Below are 27,988 nucleotides of genomic sequence, written 5' to 3'. Positions count from 1 at the left end.
GTATTTAATAAGAAACAATCAATATCCTTGAGACATTGATAGTATGCAATGATGACTTCCTCGCATAATGTCCACTGATGTGAAGGATAAAGAAATAATAAAGCAAGCATTGAAGCAGAGGCCTCATCAAAGAGTCTTTTAAAAGCAAAATGTATGGGCAATGGTGACAATTTGTTGAAAAGGAAGTAATTACCAAACATCAAGAATTTAATGTAAGGAGCAACAAGATAACACAAGGCAGAGTTTTATTAAAGGCAACACTTACTTCAGCATACAAATTGCTCCAATTCATACATGTCTGACAATCTATCCAAGGTAACTTTGTTACAAAAGAATAAAAAACCACCTTATTTGAAATTGATCGAGCTTTAATTACATAACATTGTTAGGTATAATAAAAAAATGGCATTTTTGTTGTATCAAGCCAACCGTGTCAGATGAAATCAATTTTTCTATAGCCAGTCAACTGAAAATGATTGTTTCAAGGACTGCACAGTAAATATGCATCCAGAGAACATGCATTCTTATGATACATTGATTCATACTTATGCAAAAGATTCAATTTTCAAGATTTGTTCAAAAAATGAACAGTTGAAAAAATTCAGCTTATGATCGCAAAGTAGGAGCAGGAAAATGTGATGATGCAAAACCTGAACGTTTAAAATTGGATGCATCAAACAGATCAATAAACTGTTGATCTAAGTGTCTTGCTTTCAATCCAGCAAAGCGCTGGTATTCATCAAAAATTGATGATAAGCACCAACTCTGTACTTTTCTAAGGCATCCTACCAGGCAGCCAGTACGATGCTGCACAAATGATAGCTGTAAGAGTATGTGTGCATAGAAAAATAAATTTTGAAATTTCTCTCATTTTCACTAACATAATGTGCAATGTATAATATTTTACCTTTCCTCGCTTGCAATGAATCAGAACAGGATGATTCCTAACATCTGTGACACATAAGAGAAAAAAGGAAAATCAAATGAACAATTATATCTTACAGAAAATTATTAGATGGCAGTAGAGACAAATTTTGTTTAAAAAAATTACCTAACAAAACCTTTAATGCTTCTCGTATGGTATTCTCTGGTATATTAACAAAAGGCTCCTGTCAACCAAAAGGCAAGGACATCAAATTGAATTACAGTAATCAGACTCTATAAAGATAAGAAGTAGATACACATTACTCGACTATTACACAGGAATAAATAGATGTACAACAATTTCGAAAGAAGTTCTCATAAATCCTTCCTGATACAAAAATGGAAAATATGATGATAATAGAGGGAACCAAAGCCCAGCCCTCTTATCTATGCAGAATTCCTAGCCCCAAGAACTAGTTAGGGCAAATTCAAGCAGTAAATAAATGTTGCCGAACTAATCAAGGAAGTGCCAGCTAGGCTTACATAGCATGAATATATTTCTTTAAACAAGCTGTTGTGTGTGTTTCTGCTCTATGGTCCAGCAGTATACTGGGAAATGCACCTCCTGATACAGTAATGCATCTCAATTTAAACAACACAAGATCCTGGAGAATGTATCTTGTGTATCTTAGAGACATCCTGAATGTCTCTTTCCTCCTATCTCTAGATATCTCCAAGGAATCAATCTACAGGTGCCTTAAAAAACGGAGAAATAATAAAACAAATAATTATTAATTATGTTTCATCTTCCCGAGCCCTAAAAAGAACATGGTGCCTGCTACCTTTTAAAGCCTTCAAACATTAAAAGTAAATTCATAAAATTTATCATTTTTCAGCAATTGATAATTTAACATTCCATATTTTCACAGGTAACATAATATGATTTGTCTGGAAACCACTGTGCAGTTCTTTTGTTTCCATAATTCTGAATCTTTTTTGAGATCCCTCTCCAGTGAAGTATAGATTTTTTATAAAAAATCAACTGAATATTGTCAAAAATCAAAAAATGTTATTATTCAATTTTGATGTGTGAAAAAGGGGAATATTCGTATAATTATCCCAATACCCCAAATCTCGCCTTTACAGATGTAGATATACAAATGCCTTGAAAAATTATCAAACAATAGACATGGATGCATTAATTAAAATACATTCAAAAAGCCCCCTCATAAATGTTTCTCGCTGCTAGATTATAGGTAGACCCAAGCACAACACTTTCAAGTATCCTACATTGTGGATGGAAGCATATTTTGCAAGATTCAGAATGTATAAGGTGCACACCTAACCAAGAGAGATAGATGATGAATAATGCATCTCTGGTACTCTTGGAGACAACATAAATCTCCACTCATCTGTCATCTCTAGATATCTCTAGGGTGGGAGCCTCATAGGTACCCTTATTTGTAACAAAAATAAATTAAATAAAGACTTAAACTTTTGTTTTCTCAAGACCTAAAGAAAGCATGATGCCCATCCAATACCTTCTAGAAGTATTTAAATGTCAAAAGAAAATCCTAATATTTCTGATTTTTGGCAGCAGTTGACAGTTAAAATTTAAAAATGAATGTTTATTTTAAAATTTGAAATTTAATAAACATATCTAAACCATTTTTCCTGAATAAAGCAGTACCCATACTCATATACATGCTTATGCTTGATGTACCCTAATGACTATGTATGTCAGATATCAGTTCAAATTTGAACTCACTGCAAACAGACAATCTCACATATCTTCCAAAACAAACTATATATCAAAATGATAAGGCTTCTCACCTTCCATTGATCCTATATAGTATAGATATCTTAGATATATCTATCTAAAGAAATGCCAATAGATATCCACTACAAAATTATTAAAATTTAATTTACTACATCCAAAACTATTTATATTTTCTTTCTCTATTTATTTATTTTCACTAATTTAAGCTTTCTATTTTGATTTCTAAATGATGATTTAGAATCCAAAGATTATAATTTTAACATATATTTTATGTGGTGATCATTAAATTATTTTTAAAAGTATATTCTGTTTATAATAAAATTTAAAATTTTGACGTGTATATGGTTGTCAAATTTAACCTAGAAAGATATAAGTTAACACGCTCACACCTTTCTACTCCACCCTTTCTGCCATTGAATAAGGCCTATCGGCATTAATCAGTTATCAACGTTATGTTGTACAAGTAACTTGGCCTCCATGAAAAAGTCTCTTCCTACTTTTTGTTAAAAGAACTTTTGAAGCTCCATTTGAAAGGTATTGAAGAACCATATCTCCTCCATCAGATCTGAATTTCAGCTCCATTGCCAAATAGTTTTGAAAAAAGTTGCCAAATTGGGAATGGGAACACAAAAGGGTACAGTCATGTGGGTACGAAACGCTGGTACACCAGCTTTTTGTTGACGTGTTGGGTACATTTTCAGTACATTCATATATATATGCACACACACATATACATGTGTTTATTTAATATATAAATGGTAAAGATATGCAGCTAAAAAATAGAATTAAGTTTAGAATGACATATACCAATACATTTGCTAAAGAAAACCATTACAAATTTCTAATTTCAGTTTTCAGTATCAAAAAGATCAAACTAGAATCTCATGATAGATACATTCAGAGTTTGCTAATCAGCAATGTAGGTCTTAAAAATATCTAAAAGATCAAACTAGAATCATTAACCATTTCCACATTTAGAAGCACAAATCCCAGAAGTGTACCACAGGAGATTCGTTTCAGAATCCAATTCCAGTACATTTCGTACCTGGAATCGCCCAAAAACTCCCATAATTCAGCAACTAAGGTTTTGGGTGAACTATCCAAATGAATGCAACATCCAACCTTTGTACACCCAAGACAACATTAGTCTCACCTATGAAGGTTTGGTGAATCCATCAACTATGATAACATTGAGACCCCTAAATCTTTTGTTTTCAATTGTTTATTGGCTACCAATACCTTAACCATGAGGTTATTGGTGGCCCCACTATAAATTATAACTACCCTTACAATATCCATGAACTTTAAAAGTATGATACTTAGAAGCACCAGAAAAGGTGCAATTTTCCTCACTACTCTCAAGTTCCGATTCCTGTACAACAACCTTTAGATGTAGATCTTCTATTTTTTAATCTTCATCTAAAACAACCTCTATGTAGTGTATCTAATCTTTTCACAAACATTTGTGGCCAAGCTCACATGGCTCTTTAAAAGAAAAAAAAACATTTCTTTAATTAGATTCCAGGTACCATTCTTAGATTCTCCAATTTTGTTTCTTTTCTATGGAAATGCCTTCTATTAGGGAAGGCCTTCTTGAAAAGGTTCTAATGCTGCTCCACATATGGGATCTTCAAATATAATTTAGTTTTGACTGCTTAAGGCTTCAAGTTCAAGGTTCTATTGATGGCTTCCTAAAGTGTTTATTGAAATACAAACCAAATCCTTGATAGGCCAAGTTAATCCTCCTATAAATAGCACAATAATCTCAAAATCTTGGCCACGTCACATTTGATACCATCACAACTAATTTCTAAAATTTTGGCCAAATAATTTTCCGTTGTTCCTTCTTGCTTCGACCATGCTAACTCTCAAAAATGAGCATTTCTTTCCTTTTTATCAAATCTTTTTTTAACCTTTGACTAAATGCTTCTAAGATGGTGACAAAAATTGTGCCCCTAAATAACCATGCCATGCTACCACCAATCATGGCCCATACCTTCCAAACACAAGTTAGCAAACTTGAATGCCTCCTTTTCATACCTGGGATTCGATGAAAAATATGTATCCGATTTTTGCAATCAAGCCATACCAAAACATTGGTTTGAGCCATCATAAGGTAAGGTGATCTTACCATACCAATGTCATTTACGTTTTCAAGATTAATCGAGTCAATTTATCCTTCCTCTCCTTTGCCCCTTCTTTATCCTCAAACCATAGAACTTAAGGATAAATCAGCACAAACTGCTTGACTTAGGATACCATATTCTTCATGATACCTGGTCATACATCTACCGTATGTGACCGAAATTGTTGCTCCTCCTCTAGTTGGTCTTCTCTTCGTCACAAACTTGCCTAGAAAGCACTTGTGGAAGAGTTGATTAAAACCATCTCATTGGTTAAAGTCTTAGTTACCGATTCGGGATACGAATCCGATTCGGGCACGTGAATCGGATCCGTGGATTCGTGATTTTTTTTTTCCCGATTAGGATTCGTGGAGGATTTGTGAATATATATGTATATATTACTGATCTTGCCCAAGCCCCAACTAGTAACAAATATATATATATATATATATATATATATATATATATATATATATATATATATATATATATTTGTTACTAGTTGGGGCTTGGGCAAGATCAGTAATATATACATATATATTCACAAATCCTCCACGAATCCTAATATATATATATATATATATTTGTTTCTCTCATTTATTAGTATATATAATGCATAAAAAGGTCATTTTAGCACTAGAAAGCAAAAAAATATATTTAAAAAAGTCATATTAAATAACTTAGACTCACTTAAACCTGTCGATCCTTGAGGATTCATGCTGTATCCTTGAGGATTCGTGCTTGGATTCATGCAGATCCTGGCAGGATCCTTGTTTTACACAGTGGATTCGTCAGGATTCGTGAGCCATGAATCCGGACGAATCCACTATGTAAAACAAGGATCCTACCCGGATCTGCACGAATCCAGGCACGAATCTAGATCCGGATCGGACCCGAATCCGGATCCGGCCTCTAGGGCATGAATCCGGTAACTAAGGTTAAAGTACTTCCTCCCCTATTTTGATTAGCTGTACAAATATTCAAATTATGCAATGTTTGCATCATTTTGGTTAACAGATTTTGTAATTGATAAGTAGGAGATGATTTCCACAGCTAGTCAAATTGTGATGTGAATATCAGGATTTAACTGTGTGATTTTTGAGTCAAACTCGATGACCCATGTTTCATGAGTAGTGATTCAACACGAATCCATCTCTCATGAGAATAAATGGAACACTTAGCACTCATTGGATCTAGGTGATGCTCACAGGGGTGAAGCACCGGGACTTCCCGGGAGGTCACCCATCCCAGTACTACTCCAGCCTGAGCGCGCTTAACTACGAAGTTTCCTCCACAGTTAAACCCAAAGCTTGCAACCCCATTTGCAAAACCTTCACCAAGTGTTGTGCCTTATGAACCATTCATTAGAAAGCCCCTTAAGCTCATCAATTGATAAGTAGGAGATGATTTCCACAGCTAGTCAAATTGTGATGTGAATATCAGGATTTAACTGTGTGATTTTTGAGTCAAACTCGATGACCCATGTTTCATGAGTAGTGATTCAACACGAATCCATCTCTCATGAGAATAAATGGAACACTTAGCACTCATTGGATCTAGGTGATGCTCACAGGGGTGAAGCACCGGGACTTCCCGGGAGGTCACCCATCCCAGTACTACTCCAGCCTGAGCGCGCTTAACTACGAAGTTTCCTCCACAGTTAAACCCAAAGCTTGCAACCCCATTTGCAAAACCTTCACCAAGTGTTGTGCCTTATGAACCATTCATTAGAAAGCCCCTTAAGCTCATCAATTGATAAGTAGGAGATGATTTCCACAGCTAGTCAAATTGTGATGTGAATATCAGGATTTAACTGTGTGATTTTTGAGTCAAACTCGATGACCCATGTTTCATGAGTAGTGATTCAACACGAATCCATCTCTCATGAGAATAAATGGAACACTTAGCACTCATTGGATCTAGGTGATGCTCACAGGGGTGAAGCACCGGGACTTCCCGGGAGGTCACCCATCCCAGTACTACTCCAGCCTGAGCGCGCTTAACTACGAAGTTTCCTCCACAGTTAAACCCAAAGCTTGCAACCCCATTTGCAAAACCTTCACCAAGTGTTGTGCCTTATGAACCATTCATTAGAAAGCCCCTTAAGCTCATCAATTGATAAGTAGGAGATGATTTCCACAGCTAGTCAAATTGTGATGTGAATATCAGGATTTAACTGTGTGATTTTTGAGTCAAACTCGATGACCCATGTTTCATGAGTAGTGATTCAACACGAATCCATCTCTCATGAGAATAAATGGAACACTTAGCACTCATTGGATCTAGGTGATGCTCACAGGGGTGAAGCACCGGGACTTCCCGGGAGGTCACCCATCCCAGTACTACTCCAGCCTGAGCGCGCTTAACTACGAAGTTTCCTCCACAGTTAAACCCAAAGCTTGCAACCCCATTTGCAAAACCTTCACCAAGTGTTGTGCCTTATGAACCATTCATTAGAAAGCCCCTTAAGCTCATCAATTGATAAGTAGGAGATGATTTCCACAGCTAGTCAAATTGTGATGTGAATATCAGGATTTAACTGTGTGATTTTTGAGTCAAACTCGATGACCCATGTTTCATGAGTAGTGATTCAACACGAATCCATCTCTCATGAGAATAAATGGAACACTTAGCACTCATTGGATCTAGGTGATGCTCACAGGGGTGAAGCACCGGGACTTCCCGGGAGGTCACCCATCCCAGTACTACTCCAGCCTGAGCGCGCTTAACTACGAAGTTTCCTCCACAGTTAAACCCAAAGCTTGCAACCCCATTTGCAAAACCTTCACCAAGTGTTGTGCCTTATGAACCATTCATTAGAAAGCCCCTTAAGCTCATCAATTGATAAGTAGGAGATGATTTCCACAGCTAGTCAAATTGTGATGTGAATATCAGGATTTAACTGTGTGATTTTTGAGTCAAACTCGATGACCCATGTTTCATGAGTAGTGATTCAACACGAATCCATCTCTCATGAGAATAAATGGAACAGATTTTGTAATGTCACCTTCCCTAAGCGCATCAGCATGGTGGACCATTAACCTATTCAGAGGGTCCGGTAGGCAGGGGACTCGTGCTGACAGTTTGATCCAACAACTGGTAGCAATTGGTGTTATAATGAGATCAGGTGGTTGAGACGTACATAACACCCTTTTCTGAAGTGGTTTTGGTTAGATTTCTTGTACTATTTTTAGTAAGTCAGCCCAGCAGAGACAGAGGCAGAGGCAGAGCTGGACCCAGACCCTCACTCGTCCTAGTCCGTATCCCTCTATACAGGATTTCTTTGTACCGAGAAAGGACTGATGGTCCTTTCTTTCTTCTGTTCTTTTTCCTCTTGTTGCGATCTATTCTCTTTTCTTCTCCAGTCACCATTGGATGCTCCTGCTGGTTTACCTTTCTTTGCTGTACTGTTGTATCTTTCAGTTCCATAGACCCTTGTTGGTCTCTTGTTGGACATTAATAATCTTATCTTATTTTAGTGTTACTCGTTTAAGTTGTGTAAGTGGGTGCCTTTATCTTGATATTCAATACAGTCTAGTGCTTTTTAAATTTTAGTAAGTTATAGTTATTCAGTCCAATTAAATATTTAACTTTATCATTGTTTTAATTTATTTGAGTACTACAGTGGCACTGAAATAATAAAGTGCAGATATTCAAAAAAGGGGTCTTATTGGGATGAGCACCTCTTTTGAGGAGATAAGGACTTAGAATAATATTTAAAGACTCCTTGGCTAGGCATGCCTTTTTGAGGGCCTATAAAGGCACATTTGAGAGCTCATTTTTATATGGTTAGAATTGATATTTTGGAGACTTCCCTTGCTGGTTGAACTTGTTTGACTGGTAGCTTTGCAAGGAACATCTTCTGCATTGGTGAAAGATCCGATCTCGAAGTTTAATGGTGATTTCAATCAAAGAGCATCATTGGGCTTCATTGTTGAGTTGATCTTCAGTTTCCTTCATGCAGCAAAATTTGAAAGGATTGTTTGGAGAACAGATTGGATAAGCTTGTAGCAGATTTAGGTGCAGACTGCACCCCCTTTGTCAGTTGTACCATATTGCCTGCTGACCATACCTCTCTAGAAAGCTATGCTACTTCATTTATTGTTGGCACAATGGTTTTGGAGGTGTTATTATTTTCTGCATTCGTGGCGCTTAGGGTTGGAGAACAGATTTGTATTCATTGTGCAACTTCAAGTTCTGCTCTGGAGGAGTAAGTCCAATTTTGGAGGTTCCTATTGCTGGTTTACTCTGTTATTGCTCAATATTGTATGTTATCAGCAAATAGGTATGTTGAATATTTGATTGTAGTGTCTTTATATCAACTAGGTATCCTTGAAATTAATGATACAATGTACTTTCGGGTATTTCTGGTTGGGGTCATTTCAATATATTGTTCTTTCAGTTCAGTATAATTGCAATATTTATCTGTTGTGAAACACAAAAGTAAAAAATTCTGAATTTCCATGATCAAACACATTAAAACAGGGAACAAAAATGTTTGTCACAGATTTGTCAACTAACTTTGACCTTGCATGATAATAGTGAGTTGTCAACTGTCTTTGACCTCGCATGATGATAGCAAGTTGTCAACCGTCTTTGACCTCAAATGATGATAGTGAGCTGTAAATTGGTTCTTTCTCCCTTATAGAAGAACTACTTTCTCATTCTACGATATCAATATTTTCTATTTTAATCTCTGCTTTTGTTTTTTAAAGGCTACATCATTGAGATCTCCTTTTTCTCTCGTGGTATCTAAAATTTAAACTCTTTGTAACAAGAAAGTATGTGGGGTATGCTGCATCAATAATATAGTTCTTCCCCAAGAAAGATAGCTCTTTGAAACTAAGACGTGTGTGAGGTAATCCTTTGCATCACAAAAATTATTCTTCCCCAAGAAAGTTAGCAAGATCACTACACTAAAACCACTATAATGTACCAGAATACATTTTTTTTCAGTTTTCTGAGGTTAGAGTACCAAAGTTTAGACAACAAACTAAAAAAAGAAACAAGTAGATAGAAATTTCTTATCAAAACCTCAGTGGTAGTTATACAACTTCACATGCAATCCTTATTATCAGATCTAAATTGTGCAAGTCAATTACATAAAAAATAAGAGCTGATTTGTAAACCCTTGCTTACCAAAATGAATACACGGGGAAAGGCAAACCTTGGCAACCAAGTTTGTTCAATTGTAGTAGCAGAAACATGTCACAATGTTGATATGATGTACTTAAATCACAATTCCAAATCCAAATGTATGTACTGATTGTATGACTAGAAAAAGATCATTACTTCTTGTAGGCCACTGTGCCCTACTAAAGGGCTCGGATCTAATCTACAGTGTGTAATAACTGGCCCCAAAAAGTGTTGAGGCTGCTAAAATGCATATCAGTCGGTGACAGCTGCAAGAATAGCAAATAGGCAGCTAGAAACAAATCTGGAAACAAGAATTAAGAGTATGTCAAATCCTCCTTAGTGCTAGCACCCAAGGCCAAGATCTAGAAAATATCGATCTCTTCAACAAGAATTAAACTGATATTGAACACACCCTCCAAAAATACCCTAATGGCACATGTGGTGTAAACACACATACACCATTACAATTCGGGATCCCTTCTTTTTGTCACTTAGTGCCTTTGTGTTTGGCTTAGTTTATCGTAGGTGTTTGTTAGCTTTTCTTAGATTGGCAATAATTTTGGTATCTTGGCCCCTAGCTACTGGGACAGTTGTACTGTCTTGTCAATCTAGAGGGGACTTTAATCAAATCCTGAGAAAAGTGTGGAGTTGAGAAGTTGTATTTGCCAATGTTGGAAATTGAGGGTGAAGTTGTCAAAATTCCATTAGGTTGTCAAAATGTTGTCAAGATTGGGAATCAAGGCGTCACGGATGAAATTTGTGATATGCTAAATGGAAATGTTAAGTGGAAATGAAAATCCAAATTTTTCCGAGGAGAAATAATATTTTCAAACTTTAAAAGGAAAACAAGGGAAAAAAATTCTAAAACTCATTAGTTGAAATTAAAAAAAAACCCCAAGAGAATTTGAAATGAAAATGAAATCCTTAGAACTCTGTTTTAAAATCAAGGTTTCCACATTTTCACCTACAACCAAGTTTCCACTTCCATTTCTACCTAAAAGGTGATTTTCCTTTACCATTTCCACCTTAAAGTCAGTCTCTCTTTGCTATTTTCAGCTAAAAGTCTCAAATCTGCCCTAGGAGCAAATCATTTCCCTCTAAATTGCTCATTTGTGCTCCTCAGTCAAACACAGTGCCACCTAAATTCCTCAAAACGCCCACCACAAACTTTAATCTCCACCTATAACATTTCCAGCTAAACCTGGAAATCCCACTCCTTAGAAAATGCAATTTTAAATTGCAAAAAGTTGTGTAAAGGTCAGCCCTATCAAAAAGGAAGCAAATCCTAAGATGCACGCCCAAAAGAAAAGGTTTCAAAATACAAATATGCAATTTCAAAGTCAGCTCTCATTGTGCAAAAGTACAAATTCAAGTTGAAAAATGTATAAAACAGGGAGGAAAAGGAGTCGCCCCAAAACAAATTCAATTCATAAAATTTCACAGTAAATCTGATCCAAGGCAGAAGTAGAGAGAAGTTTTCAGCAGAGATGGAGATTCAAATAGGATGCAAAGAGTGCATTTAGAATCAAGGTAAGAGTGACTTGAAATCAGATCCGAGCAGAGCAGTCAAGGAGCAAATTTATCAGCACCTAGGCAAATCCTACCAAATTTGCAGAGACGAAACAAATTAGAAATCTGAATTGCAGATGAAACTAAAGCAGGGATAAATTGGAACCTAACACCCTAAACTGCAAATTCCAGAATTAAAAGCAGATCAGCCTTCATATCAGATGTTCAATCACAAAGAAAAGAGGGTCAAAAGTGAATTGAGAAGCATAAGTGCAAACTTCAGCAAGATAAGAACAATTTTCATCAAGTGAATTGGATTCAAGGAGCAACAATTATTCATGAAGGATGTCATCAAACACAAATCAGTAGTGAATAAGACCAGCAGAAGAGCATATTCAAATCCGAATCGCAGAAATAAGCGCTGGAGAGATGTGAATATCAGAGTAGAAAAAGAAGATCAAAAATCAAACCAAAATCAGATTGCAAGAGTGAATTCCTAAACAAAACTACACCATTTTAATCATATCAAATCCGATTTCAGTACAGAACAAGAGTAGATTAAAAAAAAGGCAGATTGAAATAAGGTCAAAACACAATTTCTAGTGAGGACCTAAGGTGTAAAGTTTTTAGATTGCAGGTGCAAGTTAGAAGCAGAATAAAAGGATGAAATTCCCACGCCTAGGTTGAAAAATCAGAATTCCCAGCAGTCTTCATCAAGAAGAAAAAAGTTAAGTCAGAGTCAAAGAAAGAAAAATCAGAATGAAGAAGGCATTTCCAGATCTGGATCAATGGTTGCATGGAATTCCAAGACTTAGGGCCCGTTTGGTGAGCGGAATAGGAATACGTATTCTGGAATACATATTCCGGAATACGTATTCTGGAATAGAACGTATTCCTGTTCTCCGTTTGGTTCAGCCAATATTTGATGGGAATTTGCGGACCCGAAAATTTATGTTTTCTAAAATTAAAAAAAATGGAATAGGAATACGTATTCCAATACCACCTATTTTGGTGGAATTGCAAAACCCCATTTTTGGGCCAAAAATGGAATACGTATTCCATTTTTGCTTCGTATTCCAATCCTGTTTTGGTGCATCCAAACAAGGAATTCACAATTTTTGGAATACGTATTCCTATTCCGCTCACCAAACGGGCCCTTAAGGAAGATGCAAATTACATCAGAAACATTAGCACTTTCAGGTTCACAACATGGATTGCAAGAGGATCTCAAATCAACTTCAAGATTGTCAAGAAGAATTCAGATTATTCCGAGAATTCCAAATTTCTGATTTTTTTCCAAGTATTGAATGCCACTCCAGATCTAAGTCCTAGATATCCAAATACAAATTCAATTTTAAAATCCAGTCAGACTTCCAATTCAAGATCAAGAATCTTCAAATCCAAGATTGTGAATTTCAAGTCAAGATCCCTTTGTCTATCATGAGAGTTATCCCTTCTCTAATAATTGAATAATCTGATAATAGGGTGGACAGGCAACTACTTTATATAAGCTGGCTATTTTTTTCCAGTTCACTCTTTGCAGTCCGGCCCTATTATTTTTGATCCAAAATCTTCTCTTTTTCAGAATTGATGCAAGGAAAGAATGGTAGAAGGAAGTGAATGAAGAGATACCGCAAGAAGTTTCTCAAAGGGACTCAATGAAGAGGACATTGCAACTTCAAAGAAGAGCATTATAACATGAACAAGGAAGGGTTCAACGCAAAGCTCAAGGAAGAGAAGACATCGTCATGAACAGGACAGGCCCAAGGTATTCAAGACATGCAAAGAGGTGAACAAGAGAGGACAAGAATCCCAATTTAAGGAACAAATTCAAAATCAAGGAGGTGTGTTGCTTTACAAATTAAGATGCCATATCGATCTTGAATTTCCTTTGCAAATCAAAGATCAAAATGAAGGACTCAATGACCCAAAAGATCCTCTGGACTCTTCAAAGTTCAGGGGTAGTTTGGTCCATGGACATATTGTGAGACGATCACAACCCAGTATGCTAAAACTTGTCCATTGACATTAAAATCAGTTTTGTGGAAATAGAGTTGCCAGGTTGAATTATCAATGTATAGCAAAGGCCTTGGCTCTTAGCATATCATCACTCAAGAAAGCTTGATGTTTCACAATGGTCTTATCTTGGATTTCTTCAAGATCTGGAACTCTTCCAATTTCAAGTTCTGCACATGGTTCTTCTGGCTTGGTTGAATCTTTAGCATGCGGGTCAATTTCTGCCTCTGTCCCAAATTGCTCATCTACTTCCTCTCCACTGCTTGGTTTCATCCCATTTAAAGAAACAGCATATCTTGCTATCATGATGGAATCCTCTTCACTGTCTTCTCCAATTTCCTCAACCAACATCTTTTCCTCCTTGCCAGTGAGATTCATAACTAATCAACCCATCGACTCTCTGAACTGGATCCTTTATCTCTACAAAAGCCCCTAATTGGAAATTTCTTCATGCTTTCTCACTTCTGCAGTCCAAATATTTCTCCTATTTGATTTCCTCTCTTCAAAATTAATATGATTGACACAATTCCATAGACGCATCTTCTCATTCCTAGCAATCATGTAGTAGCTTCTTTTTCTTCCAGTTATGTATCATCTGGTTGTTGAGAAAATATTCAGGATTGTGTCTTTTGTGCTTGTACAGAACTCATATAAGATCATTTCAGCTCACTTGATGGAAGATCTGTGCTCAAAATATAAATTCTCTATACTCAAAGAAATTTCAATAGAGCTATTTTCCCAATCAACTCAAACTATTCATCAGCAGATCCCAGCTGTCAAACCAACTCCAAAGCCACCAACCTAATTGGGCCATGCAGGACTAGCCTGAACAGGGGCATCTTGGACCCATATAACCTAATATACATTTGATTTTAGCCACCAACCTGCTCAATTATAATCTGGGCTTTCAGAAGTGGGTATGGATCATTGCAGCTAAATCCATTCTAGCCAAGTCATTACGGATAATTGGCTTCATACTCCAACAAAAATGTCTTTGCACATTGGATAATTAACTCAGAAATGGTGTTATCCATATTGGATACACCATAGCTGCACAGGTCTTGGGAAAACTTTGTTCATTGTGGCAACCTAGGAGTACAACAGTTGCTCTATCTTATAATACCATTTTGTGTCATGCTTGAATGTGTGTGGACCTTATTTCTTCTTTATGTACTCAAACAATGCCTGCTCCAAAACATTTGAAAGTAACCCAGCATAATCATATAAGACAATATTGTAAGTATGCGATGCATCACACAGGAAAACTACAGCAGGCTGATCAACCGTTTTATTGCTATTAATTCACAATACTGGTAGAAGCAAGGTTATGTAGTTCAGAAGTAGTTCTTGAACATGGTGACATTATTCACCATAATTCTACTAAATATGGAATATTAGTACCATAGAAAACAGTTGCAGCTCAACATTCCCATACAAGTGTCTGTTCTTTTCGCACCTGATCCTTGAAAGCGCATTCTATATGCTTTTCAGGTTATCACTTCTAAGACCAAAACTTTTCTTGATAGCCTTCTCATTCAAATCTAGCATTAATTCTCTCGCTTCTCTTCATAGTTCCAGACTTGTTGTCATAATACTTGGCAATTCATGTGATAACATTGGGATTCTTGAAGCAGTTTGGAATCACCCCTTTACCAAAATCATAGACCCAGATATTATAGATTATTAGGGAGCTTACATTTAACTTACTTCCAATCTATGGTCCGTGAAAAACTTCCATGGATTCTATTATTTATGGTCTAAAATACAAGATATAATCAAGGCAAGCATAAACAATTCAACTAAATTCAAGCCAAGCTGAGAACATGTCAACAGCTAGAACCAAATGTAGAATGAGAACTCGCCACTACAACACTTGCAGATCCATTTCTCTAAAATTTCATATACTTGTCAAATATAATTTGCCTGGTTTACCACTCTTTAATTTGCCAAATCCCTCTAGTTACTCAAGAAATTTGCAAATGATGTGTAAAAAGATGAATTTGATTTGAACTTATTGAATCTTGAATGGCACAAAGCATTAATTGCAGGGCCATTAATTCTAACAAGACAAACTAGCCCTGAACATTGGATTTTGAAACTCATTTTCGTTTCAAACATTCAACTTTGTTTGCTAATATGAGTGTAATATTTGGCTATGGAGATATCCACCCAAGATGTAAAGGCCTATGGAAAGCACAAGATAATCAGAAAATCAATATGATAAGAATGAAATAGTATTCCTATCAAAGAATGCAAATAGAATGGATATATACTGCATAAGAGACCTTTGGTTATTAAGGCCAAGGTGAGAGAAAAGATTGGACAAGATCAGCACGTGTCTTAATCTTATACAATGAGACAACTAACATGATAAATATTAAATGACCTACAATCCAAGAAGTAAACTTCGCTAAGCATGAATAAGCAATCAAATAAACTTCTTGTTTTGAGTGGGAGTTAAAACCATATGTAGCGCCTGGTCAATCAAACGACACCTAAGACACTTGAACCAAGAAGATCAACACTAGGAGGCAATTCAGTGTTAAATTATATTTTACGACCCATTTTCAGTTACCATTCTGTTTAAAAGCACGTTCAGCCCTAGCAAGATCATGTTAGAATGGAGTTGTCATTGCACCAAAAGACCGATATGTCAATGCCTGATACAACCACTCAAATTATAGTACACAGGAGGTGGTTAAGCCCTTGTCACAAATCTTGAGAGGACTGCTAAACAAATTCCTAACAATCTCCCCCTCAACGTTACCCGAGGGTCTAAGAATTCAAACCTATGACCAAGCTCGAATACCACTTGTTAGAATGGGGTTGTTGTTGCACCAAAAGAGCGATCTGTCAATGCCCGATAGAACCACTCAAATTATAGTACACAAAAGGTGATTAAGCCCTTGTCACAAATCCTTAGGGGAGTGCTAAAAAAAATTCTAACATGAGAAGCCCTAAGCTCGAAAGAGTTATTGTTATCCAAAATGATGGCAAGCTTATACAAAATTGACTTTAGATGACCTAAAATGAAAAACTTACCAAATTGTGATGAACTAGACAAAGATAGGTTTGTAAATTTTATAGGGGGGTGAAAAAACTTAAAATTGCCAAGTCATTAGAAATAAAACCTAGAGAAATTCAAGGACCAACAAGACCACTTGGCACACAAGCACCTTCAGGCAATTGCTAGTAGGGGGAGGCATAGGGAATATATCCATTGCTTTGAGTTTTTCACTCTCTTGCCACTATCCCCATTGGCAAAGCTTTTGGAGCATGCCGGTGAATGTTTCCATTTTCTAAAATAAAGACTAGTTATTGTTATGGTAATCCCACCCAAAGATCCATCCTCAGTTTTTGGAAACAAGTAAGCTAGAGCAAAATACCATGAAAATACAAAAATGCCAGTAAGCACCCCCGGGGTATCCTCTAGTGATTAGAAGCATTTGAAAGACATCACCCTTCCCAGTTCCAAGATAGTGTAGGATGCCCCAAACACCTCCTTCAACATAATGATTTGAAATTTAATGTCATGAAAATAGTGGTAGAATGTTTCTTTAAAAAAGAAAATATCTACCACTCTAAAAGTTTTAGCTTCTAGTTTTAGTCTAAGTGACCAATCCTGGTACTGGTTCAAATTCAGGTTGCCAATTCAATTTACAAATTCAAACAAAAATAAATTTTGGATTGTGTTTGTTTTGGGTTCATTCATACAAAAACATATAAAAATAATAAATACATGCATATTTATATCCTAGAAACAGAAACGCTATGCAATATACATCTTTCCTAATGTTTTGAGTGCATAGTAATATTTATAAGCTTTATGCTATATTGATAAAATTGATAAATAATAATTAAATTTGATAAATATTAAAAAAAATGGTATAATATAATATAATACTGAGGACTAGCACCCAGTGTCTGCAAAATAATATAATAATCAAATTATAAATAAAAACTATTAACAAAAAGTTGTTTTATTAATAATTTCAAAAATAAATTAAACTATTCCATTATCATTATTTCTGGACAAGTGTACTCAGAACCAGAATGATGATGTAAAGGTTCTCCATCAGGCTATGTACTCACTATACTCCATTGAGCTGACAACTCCAATGAAAAAGTTCCCCAGTACACATTACATATAAATCAATCTTTGCATTGCTCTCACCTGGTGCGATCTCTCTATGTGAGACAAGTCCGATCATTATTTCAAGTAATCTATCCCTATCCAGTGCCATATCCATATCTTTGTGGCTGTGTATGTCTCAAAACAGTAGGCTTTTTTTTTTAAAAACAGAAAAAATGTTAACAACCTCTTGGATTCATCACAGCAAGCAAAAAAGGTTTCAAAGTTTTGTCATGGGTTCCTCAAGCTATGAACCCACTAACATATTTTAGAACCTTAGATGGCACAAAAGGTGGATCAATTCAGAATCCAGATCAGACCCAGATTCGATTATGCTTTTAGACAAACTGGCAACATGATAAACATTTCAATAGTTTCCAATGTGTGCAACCCTCAATCTACTGCTCAGCTTGATGGAGTATCAAACCTCCTGTAATGAGCCTTGCTCAAATTGATCACAAATTACCCTAATTTTCTACTGGTAATAACTAATAAATGGTTACAAATGCACAATGAATATAATCCTTCCTTTCACCTGTTAATGCACTAAGAGAAAAGGATGCATCTACAACCAAGACATTTTTACAAGATCTGAATACAAACTAATATCAAATCCAAACTCTGGTATCATATATATAAATAAATGCTTAATTCTGATAAAGACTGACACCTATAGTAGTAGCATATAATATGCATGAATAAACAAGAGAAACCTGGTTTTTGAAGTCGCTTTGAGTCTCTATTGACAATGCAATCAATATCTCCAAGTATTATGCCCTAAAGACAAGATAATACAGTGTTCTTGCAACAAGCTCCTGTAGCAAATGACCTACTTATTCTTCCTCTTCACACTTGGCCCATGGCCACAAATTCGGCACAATGAAGTGACTGTAATACCACCTTGAATCAGCAATAATTCAAGTGATGTTTCACACCCTCAAAATTGCTATCATTGGGAGTTTTCGTTCCCAAAGACAAATTGATTATCTGCAGGCCCTTGGCTCCACAAATACATAGGCAAATGTCAATAACAAATCCGGATGCCTTCCCATGAGGCTCTCTCCTCTATTTATATTATTCTTGCCCCCCCTTCTAGAAGAATCATAAGTGTTATCTTATCGCACTATTCTGGAAGCTTCCTCCTTTCCAACAATAGATAAGCTATGCTTCTCGACGATTCCCTAATATTAAATTAATTAAATATAAAGTCATCTCTTTTAATTTTTTTTTAGTATTTAATGACTTTATAAGAAATCAATTTAATTATTTCCACTTAGCCTTCAAAGGACGAAAGGCTAAGAAATCTATTGAGAGGTTAAAGAGATGGGGACATTACAGTTTGCCCCTCTGGAAATTGCTTGTCCCCAAGCAATCTCAACTCTGGATGTTGCAGAATCTCTTCACTCTCCCATGTAGCATCCTCAATAGGTAGGATCTTCCATTTAATCAAATATTCTCTAATGACACAGCTTCTAAATCTCTTCTCTCTAAAATCTAGTATAGCCTCTGGAATCAAAATCAACTTACCCTCATCATCTAAGGGTGGTAGAACTCCAAAAGGAGCCACATGATGTCCCAATGCCTTCTTGAGGCATGATACATGGAAAATATTGTGCACTTTGCTGTCCGCCGGCAACTCTAGCTCGTAAGCCACTTCACCCACACACCTGATGACCCGAAAGGGTCCATAGTATCGTGGCTTGATCTTCTCTGCACCACTCTTCTTGAGAGTAGACTGTCTGTAGGGCTGCAACATCAAATACACCATGTCTCCAACCTCAAAAGAGCGTTCCACTCTCTTCTGATCTGCATATTGTTTTTGTTGGTTTTGTGCCTTCTGGATGTTTTCACGAAGAGCCTTCATGATATCCTAATTTTCCTATAACATGTCTCTAGCACTAGGCACTCTACTATCACTTATTAACAAATCAAGAAAGCTAGGAGCCTACTAACCATACAAGGCCATGAATGGTGTCATCTGAATAGAAATATGGTAAGTGGTGTTGTAGCAGTACTCACAAAGCTATATCCACTTAACCCATCCTTTTTGCTGCCCAGCAATATAATTTTTGAGGTATCCTTCCACCTGTTTGTTGACTATCTCTGTCTCTCCATCTGTTTGAGGGTGGTAATTAGTACTCGAAGAAAGCTCAGTCCCACACAATCTAAAAAGCTCCTTCCAGAAATTGCTCATAAACCGACTGTCTCGATCACTAACAATGTTTTGTGGTAACCCATGCAATCTAAACACCTCACGAAAAAATAGTTCAGCAACCTGTGTGGCTGAAAATGAAATAGTGATTGGGAAAAAATGTGCAAACTTGGTCAAGCGATCAACCACCACATAAACACAATTCTTGCCTTGCACTTTTGGCAACCCTGTGATGAAGTCCATAGATATACATTCCCACTTCTTGTTTGGAATTGGAAGTGGCTGTAATAAACCAGCAGGATATGTATGATTTTGTTTGTCGTGCTGACAAACAACACATTCTCTAATATATCGTAGAACATCAGATTTTAGACCCTTCCAAGTGAACCTCTCCCGAATTTGTCGATAGGTTTTGAAATACCCAGGATGGCCTGCCAATGGTGAATCATGAAAGGACCTCAATACTATGTTCTTCACTTTGGATCCTAGAGTACAGAAAAATCCTCCCCTTGTAAATGATAAGATCATTCACCACCGTGTACCTATTATCATTTAGTGACCCATCAATAATACTTGAAGCCCAAGAATCCTTAGCATATTCTGCCACAATCAAATGACTCCAATCCTCTGAAACCTCAGCCATAGAGCTCAGATGTGGTCGGCGAGACAAGGCATCAGCAACTATATTTTGTGAACCTTTGACAAAAGAAATGTCAAAATCATAAGATTGCAACTTACTTACCCACTTTCGCTAACGGTCATTAAGATCCCGCTGCCCAAGGAAATGTCTCAAGCTATTATGGTCTGTTTTACAATGAACTTACTGCCCACTAAGTATTGCCTGAACTTGGCCAATGCATGCATAATGGCCAACATTTCCTTGTCATATATATTGTAGCTCCTCTCAGGGCCCCTCAACTTCTTGCTTTCATATGCAATTGGATGTTTGTCTTGCATAAGGACAGCTCCAATCCCCTCACCTGAAGCGTCACATTGCAACTCAAAGGGTTTAGTAAAATCGGGCAATGCAAGCACTGGGCAAGTAGTCATAAGTTGTTTGAACATCTCAAAGCATTCCTGTGCCTCATGAGTCCAAACAAAAGCCCCTTTCTTAGTCAAATCTGTAAGTGGTGCTACATGGCGAGAATACCCATTGACAAATCTGCGATAGAATCCACATAAACCCAAAAATCCTCTAAGTTGTGTCAGATTCGTCGGAGTAGGCCACTCAATAATTGCCTTGACCTTATCTGGATCCATCTGAACTCCTTCTGCACTAATGATGTGACCCAAATACAATAATTTTGTCATGCCCAAGTCACATTTAGATTCCTTTGCATATAGAGATTCCTTACCAAGAATACCCAAAACTATGTCAAGATGTGCAAGATGCTCTTCCCATGTCCGACTATAAACCAAGATATCATCAAAGAAGACTAACACAAATCGCCTCAACTGTGAATGAAATACCCTATTCATAGTAGACTGGAATGTAGCAGGGGCATTGGTTAGCCCAAACGGCATAACCACAAACTCAAAATGCCCACAATGGCAACGAAAAGTTGTCTTCTCAATATCTTCTTCTCTCACACAAATTTGGTGGTAACCTGATCTTAGATCAATTTTGGAGAAGTACTTGGCACCATGCAATTCATCAATCCTTGGAATGGGGTAGCAGTTCTTGATTGTTCTCTTGTTAAGCATTCTATAATCATACACATCCTTAGAGTACCATCCTTCTTTTTAACCAATACTACTGATGAAGCAAAAGGTGACTTACTCAGTCTAATATGCCCCATAGCTAGCAACTCCTTGATAGTTTTCTCTATCTCATATTTAAGCCGCTTAAGGTGCCTGTAACAAGTGACTATAACAGGCTTAGCACCCTCCTCCAATTCGATGATGTGTTCTATCCCTCTATCTGGAGGTCTACCAGGTGGAATCTCGTTAAAGACCTTGTCATGCTTGATCCTCAACTCTTGTATATCAAGATGATAAACAGGTTTTTGCTGCTCTTCCTGTGTTGGCTTCAAAACACAACCTGCTGCCCACTCAATCATGTCATGACGCAAGAGATGTTCCATTTTCCTGAGAGAAATAGTCTTGCAACTGGTGTCTCTGAGTGCTTTCAACACATGAGTTTTTCCATCCATCTCAAATCTCATTTCCATCTCACGAAGGTTGAGGGTGAATATTCCTATGTCGTGTAACCATCATTCCCAAAACCATATCTGTGTCTCCCATGTTCACCACATAAAAATTTACCTTGAACTCATAGTTATTCAAGCGCATGGGCAATTGTGAAATCATTTTGTCACACCTAAGAGTGAAACCATCAACAACCTTAACTCGAATTCCCTCAAACTTCTCAATCTGTAAACCACGCCTCTCAACAAGCCTAGTATCAATGAAATTGTGTGTCGCACCTGTATTAACAAGAGTAATAATCTTTTGACCAGCAAGAACCCCTCGCATCCTAAAAGACCCTTCTCGCTGAATACTTGTGAGATGAGCCTCTTTAAGCTTTACTTCTTCCTCTAATTCTTCATCATGTTCTGATTTTTCTGATTCTAAATCATTAATTTCAGATTGCTAGTCTGAATTAGAATCTTCAATTAGTGCCCACATTGCACGATTTGACTTCCCCTTAGGTTTCATAGGGCAATCATGGTTAATACCATATGGTCCCTTACAATAGAAGCATAGTTTCTTCTTCCTCAAATCAGTAAGAGTCTCACGGTCAAGTGGAAAAGTAGACTTATCTTTAGCTTTGTCCTCCTTCTTAGGAAACTTCTTGTTGTCATGACTGGAAAATGTTCCTTTTGATGTAAACTTTCTGTTAGGGGCAGCAAACTCCATGCCTCATGCCTTCTTCATTGCTTCCTGTAGTGAGGGAGGATTGAAAGCTTTCAACCAACCCTTCACTGGCTCCATCAATCCTTCCACGAATAAGACCACCAATCTTCTTTCACTGATGTTAGGAACCATGACCGATAACTGTTGGAAGTCATTCACATAAGCATCAAGGAAACCATGTTGTTTTAGTTGTGCCAGTTCACGGAAAGTCACCTCAGGATCTTTGACATCAAACCTTTCAATCAGCCTGTTAGTAAACTCCTCATATGTAGTGATAAGGTTATGTCCAAGAGTGACTAACCCATGATACCACCACTCGTGAGCAGCTCCTTCAAGATGTAGTGTGGAAAATCTTATGGCATCCTCTTCAAGCATTGGTCTCAAAGAAAGATAATTATCAAGCTTTTGAACCCAAGACCTAGCTATGCATTTTTTACTTCCATCATAGTAAGGCATGGAAATCTTACCAAGTGTTTGTTGATAATCATTTCTTGGAGCATAGTGATCATTCCTCCTCTCCTATTCCTTTGATTCATGAATTGATCAAACGTCCATATTTCTCTCATATCAGGAGGAAGATTAGTATACTCCAAGTAAGCCTGTCTAGCTTCATCTCCAAAAGAAATAGCTGGAGTAGCATGTGGTTGTTCTTCTCTTGGTATAAAGGTGGGAAAAAGGGGCCTAGAGGCTGATCCTCTAGTTTCTTCAGCACAATGTATAGACCTTCCCTCATTATTTCCACTATGTTCAGCTATGTTTTGATTTTGAGTGGCTGTGTTCTGATTTTGAGTGACTTGCTGATCCATTTTTGCCAATAAGCATGACAACTTATCAAGCATGGTATCAAATTTCTTTTCAGCTCTTGCATCCCTATTTTCTTCTTCTGCCATATTTTGAACTGTTTTGCTGGTATCTCTTTCTCTTAATGCTTTTGAGGATGTATCCCCTTCAACCTGTGGATTCTGATATTGTTGTTTCCATTGTTCCTTGTTATAACATCTGATTTCTCTCTCACTCATTTATTGTTTGACTATTCACAGGATGGCAGGATGAAAGGCTTTGATACCACTGTAATGAGCCTTGCTCAAATTGATCACAAATTACCCTAATTTTCTACTGGTAATAAATGGTTACAAGATGCACAATGAATATAATCCTTCCTTTCACCTGTTAATGCACTAAGAGAAAAGGATGCATCTACAACCAAGACATCTTTACAAGATCTGAATACAAACTAATATCAAATCCAAACTCTAGTATCATATATATAAATAAATGTTTAATTCTAATAAAGACTGACACCTACAGTAGTAGCATATAATATGCATGAATAAACAAGAGAAACCTAGTTTTTGAAGTCGCTTTGAGTCTCTATTGACAATGCAATCAATATCTCCAGGTATTATGCCCTAATGACAAGATAATACAGTGTTCCTGCAACAAGCTCCTGTAGCAAATGCCCTACTTATTCTTCCTCTTCACACCTGGCCCATGGCCACAAATTCGACACAATGAAGTGACTGTAATACCACCTCTAATCGGCAATAATTCAGGTGATGTTTCACACCTTCAAAATTGCTATCATTGAGAGTTTTCGTTCCCAAAGACAAATTGATTATCTGCAGGCCCTTGGCTCCACAAATACATAGGCAAATGTCAATAACAAATCCAGATGCCTTCCCATGAGGCTCTCTCCTCTATTTATATTATTCCTGCCCCCCCTTCTAGAAGAATCATAAGTGTTATCTTATCACACTATTCTGGAAGCTTCCTCCTTTCCAACAATAGATAAGTTGTGCTTCTCGACGATTCCCTAATATTAAATTAATTAAATATAAAGTCATCTCTTTTAATTTTATTTTTTAAGTATTTAATGACTTTATAAGAAATCAATTTAATTATTTCCGCTTAGCCTTCAAAGGACGAAAAGTTAAGAAATCTATTGAGAGGTTAAAGAGATGGGGACATTACACCTCCTATCAAGGTCTCATTGCAGGCTTAATTTTATAAACAAATGGCTTAAGAATAGAAAGGAATGATTCCAAATCCAGGTCTGACAACATTTTCATAGAATAGTACCCCTATGAGCTGGCATCCAAGACACAAAAAGGTCCCTGCTGATACAATCCCTGTGCTATGTTTCACTAAGCGTCCAAAAATAGAAAAGAAACAGAAAATTGCAATGCTTCACTTCCTTATAGGATGCTTGTATGATTGCATGCTTAAGGTCTGTCGAGTGGAATAAAAGTGCTTCATTGTTATGGTACAAATGAATTTGTAATTTCTCTTCATCAAACTTTGGATGCAGGAAAAAACATCACTACCAATATACAAAGAAGAATCGCAACTTCTAGATAACCAGTTTACCTCTCTCAAAGATTATGTACATCATTTCAGTTTGTATTTATTTTGATAGTTGTTGAAAATCAAGAGCATTTATCACACGAATTGATACTGAAAAATAGTAAAATAATACCAATTATAGACCCATAACATACCCATTAAGAATGCTTGAACTTATATGAAAAAGGAATACTAAATCATTTGCTTACTTCATAGTAATCCCTCCAAAATGCACAAATAACAGACACACAACACTCGATCAACGGTTATACTTTATTATATTTTTATATTTCTTTTGCTAACAATCTATGTTGAAAGGGAAGTATACCAATTTAATACAACTTAATGGGTACTCCCAGCATACAAACTCTATATTAACTGATATGCAATCCTCTTGTGGGTTTCAGTCTACAAGATGATAGGTTTGCTTCTGAAAGATTTCATCTCGAAATGCACACAGCAGCTGTAACAATGCCATTAGCACTGAAATGAGAGTTGAATGTTTGTTAATTTTCCAATTCTTTTTTTCTTCCTTATGCCTTGCTTTCCTGACCCAACTCTTAACAATTCTCAATTGTCAGTCCACAGACAGTGGCAACTAACTCACAATTAATTTCCTCAAATTCAAGCATCTAACTGAACAACACTCCCTCAAAACTGTTGATCCACAATCATAGACAATTAATCCTAAATTGGGGACATTTAAGTTTTTAACTAGTAGTCCACTCTTGAATCAGTGGTATAAAAGTGATAGGCACTGAAGACTTGATCACTGCTTAACCTGAAGACGCAAAAACTCAACCACTGCCCAACTGAAGGACACAAGACTCAACTGCCTTATTCATAAAATGTAATATAACTTTCTAACTAAAAACTGAAAGTCTAGCGGTTTATCTGAAAGCTAATCCTATGGTGTCCGTCCATCCACTAAATAGAGCATATTAAAAAATGGGGACAAAACCAACTAAGTACCATGCTCTCTAATTTGATTAAATTTGTTTGAAACCAGGATAAACTATATGACTGCAAATAGCAGAAGAGCAAGAAAAGGCTTTCAGTCGACACAAATCCAAAGCCCAGTAATCATCAGAGGTGTCAAACTTACTAAATTGATTAGCTCTTAGAAATTGGTGGAACCATGAAACTGGATCAAACATCCCAACAAGGAAGTGTCTTCTGTCAGAATAAGTTTTCTAACCTCTTATCCTAAAACACATTCCCAATTAATTAAGAGCTCCAGCAGAAATAGCATTTGGATTCTCTTGCTGAATGACTTCAGTTCCTCCAGATGATAAGTGCGAGCTACTGATCTAAAGCCTATACAGTCACAATATGCCCGCAAAAATGCAATTCATCTAGATGACCAAATATAGATTACATATACATGGAGGAAACATCAATCAACAAACCGGGTTCACAAAGCTACCCATGGTTCCATCATATTTGTCGTGTGTACGGTAAATTGGGTTTAGTTTAATAGAAAATTAAACAAGACAATGAATCAACAATCGCCTTGGTATAAGTCTAAATAGATTTCACCCAGATAATGATGATAGGTGGTTTTCATTCAATTAGCGTTCAATTCACAGAGGCAGGATCCATTAATATGATGAGTTACATTTACTATTTATTAAGTATAAATTTCAGTTTTATTGATACAGAAGGTAGCGACCTCCCAAAAAAGGGTGCTTTCGTACAGATCAGATCAGCGAAATCAAGATCTTCGTGAAGAGTACATAACTATTAAGAAACCAGAAATTGTTTATTTCATAGACAAGGTAGAGATAAGATGACCAACCTTGTATCCTTCGATTCCGAAATGGAAAAGATTAATTCCATGACTCTGTGCAAATTCCCTGTTGGCTTCCGGGTATGGCTCTGGGCAAAGATAGCTGACAACAAGCAACCCAGACTAATTAATTAAACAAACAACACCGGACAACCCCATAGACCAACTACTCGGAACCCATCCATTGAGATTTTTTATATAAGGTCATACAATAATCACCCAGAAACTGTAAATACTAAAAATTAGAAAAATAAAGACTAGAAAATATAATGATGTTCTATTATGAGACTCGAACAAAAACATCGAATTGACATCCAAACTCAAATTTGTTATCTTATTCTGTTATTTTTGGCATGAAGAGAAATCAAAATGGATAGAGAGCACCTACACTATTGAACGAAGATGAAGGGCCTCCAGAAAAGGGAAGTTGATGATGTTAGGGAATCCAGACCTGTAAACGCCATTGTCGACCATAGAAAAATTGAAAGGAGGAACTAACAGCTGCTCTTCTTCATTCCCTACTCCTCCTTCATTGTTGCAGATTGTTCCATTGTCCTCTTGCTCCTGAAGTATCATATTTATCGACCCCGAAAATCAAAAACTCGCTTCCAGCAAGCATACCAAGGATCACAGCACAATTGGCCCGCTTAAATACTTAGGATCATACGGAAATATCTTTACTAAGTCAATGAATCAAACCAAAAATTGTGTAAGATTTCAATTCGAAGGGATCTTGCCAAACTTTCCGGGTCCCAATTTCTGGGTTTTCCCTGTGGGTCCTAAAGAATTGTAAATACAACGGAATATGAAGAGCTCAAGATACAGTGTCACTTTCAGATGATTTTAAATTCTTTGCGCTTTGAGATTCACTGGAAAGAGAATTTATGTTTCGTTTTGTCTGGGAAAAGATGAACGCATAGATTGTAACAGAATCCCTCCGTTGGCTCGCTTTTCCTATTCCTGCTCCCTCTTCAATTTATTTAAAATAAGAAATTGAAACTTTAAATTTATATGCATTTTCAAATGTAAACCCAAAAAAAAAAAAGGTCGATGGGTCTGAATGAATACGAAAATTAGCACCTTAATTTGGGGCTTAAGAAAATCTGATGTGGAAATTTTTAATTATTTATTTATTTATAATAATTTAGTCAAATTTCTTTTGAATAATTAATTAAGATTTTAGGGTCCTATTATTTTACATTAACATGTTTTTGAGGAAAAAAGTGAGCCTTGTGTACAAAGTCATGTTTTATTAATGTCATGACGTGACATCTCATAATTTATTGCT

General features: G+C 36.6%; 1 protein-coding gene across 1 annotated transcript; it reads right to left on the bottom strand.

The window, feature by feature from the left end:
* Positions 1 to 335: 335 nt before the first annotated feature.
* Positions 336 to 27,680, bottom strand: LOC149542628 (inositol diphosphatase DSP1-like). Its single transcript, XM_089797511.1, has 5 exons — positions 27,089 to 27,680; positions 26,710 to 26,803; positions 1,052 to 1,109; positions 908 to 951; positions 336 to 807 (listed from the first exon to the last, which is right to left on the bottom strand). Exons 1-5 carry the CDS (start codon positions 27,274 to 27,276, stop codon positions 607 to 609), a joined length of 585 nt encoding a protein of 194 aa, XP_089653637.1. The 5' UTR covers positions 27,277 to 27,680; the 3' UTR covers positions 336 to 606.
* Between the last annotated feature and the right edge of the window lie 308 nt (positions 27,681 to 27,988).

Source organism: Cupressus sempervirens, chromosome 8 (assembly GCF_028749045.1).
Source record: "Cupressus sempervirens isolate cs-2001-9-10 chromosome 8, ASM2874904v1, whole genome shotgun sequence".
In the NCBI taxonomy this organism is placed as follows: domain Eukaryota; kingdom Viridiplantae; phylum Streptophyta; class Pinopsida; order Cupressales; family Cupressaceae; genus Cupressus; species Cupressus sempervirens.
The sequence above is the reverse complement of the archived record's forward strand: the minus strand, read 5'-3'. Positions and strand labels throughout refer to the sequence as shown.

What these genes read in the sequence shown, in the direction of transcription:
- LOC149542628 (XM_089797511.1), bottom strand. Translation starts at nt 27,276, where the DNA reads ATGATACTTCAGGAGCAAGAGGACAATGGAACAATCTGCAACAATGAA. An exon ending in TCGGAATCGAAGGATACAAG is followed by an intron (nt 1,110 to 26,709) that starts GTTGGTCATCTT and finishes TTTGGTTGACAG; the next exon opens with GAGCCTTTTGTTAATATACC. An exon ending in AGCATTAAAGGTTTTGTTAG is followed by an intron (nt 952 to 1,051) that starts GTAATTTTTTTA and finishes TATGTGTCACAG; the next exon opens with ATGTTAGGAATCATCCTGTT.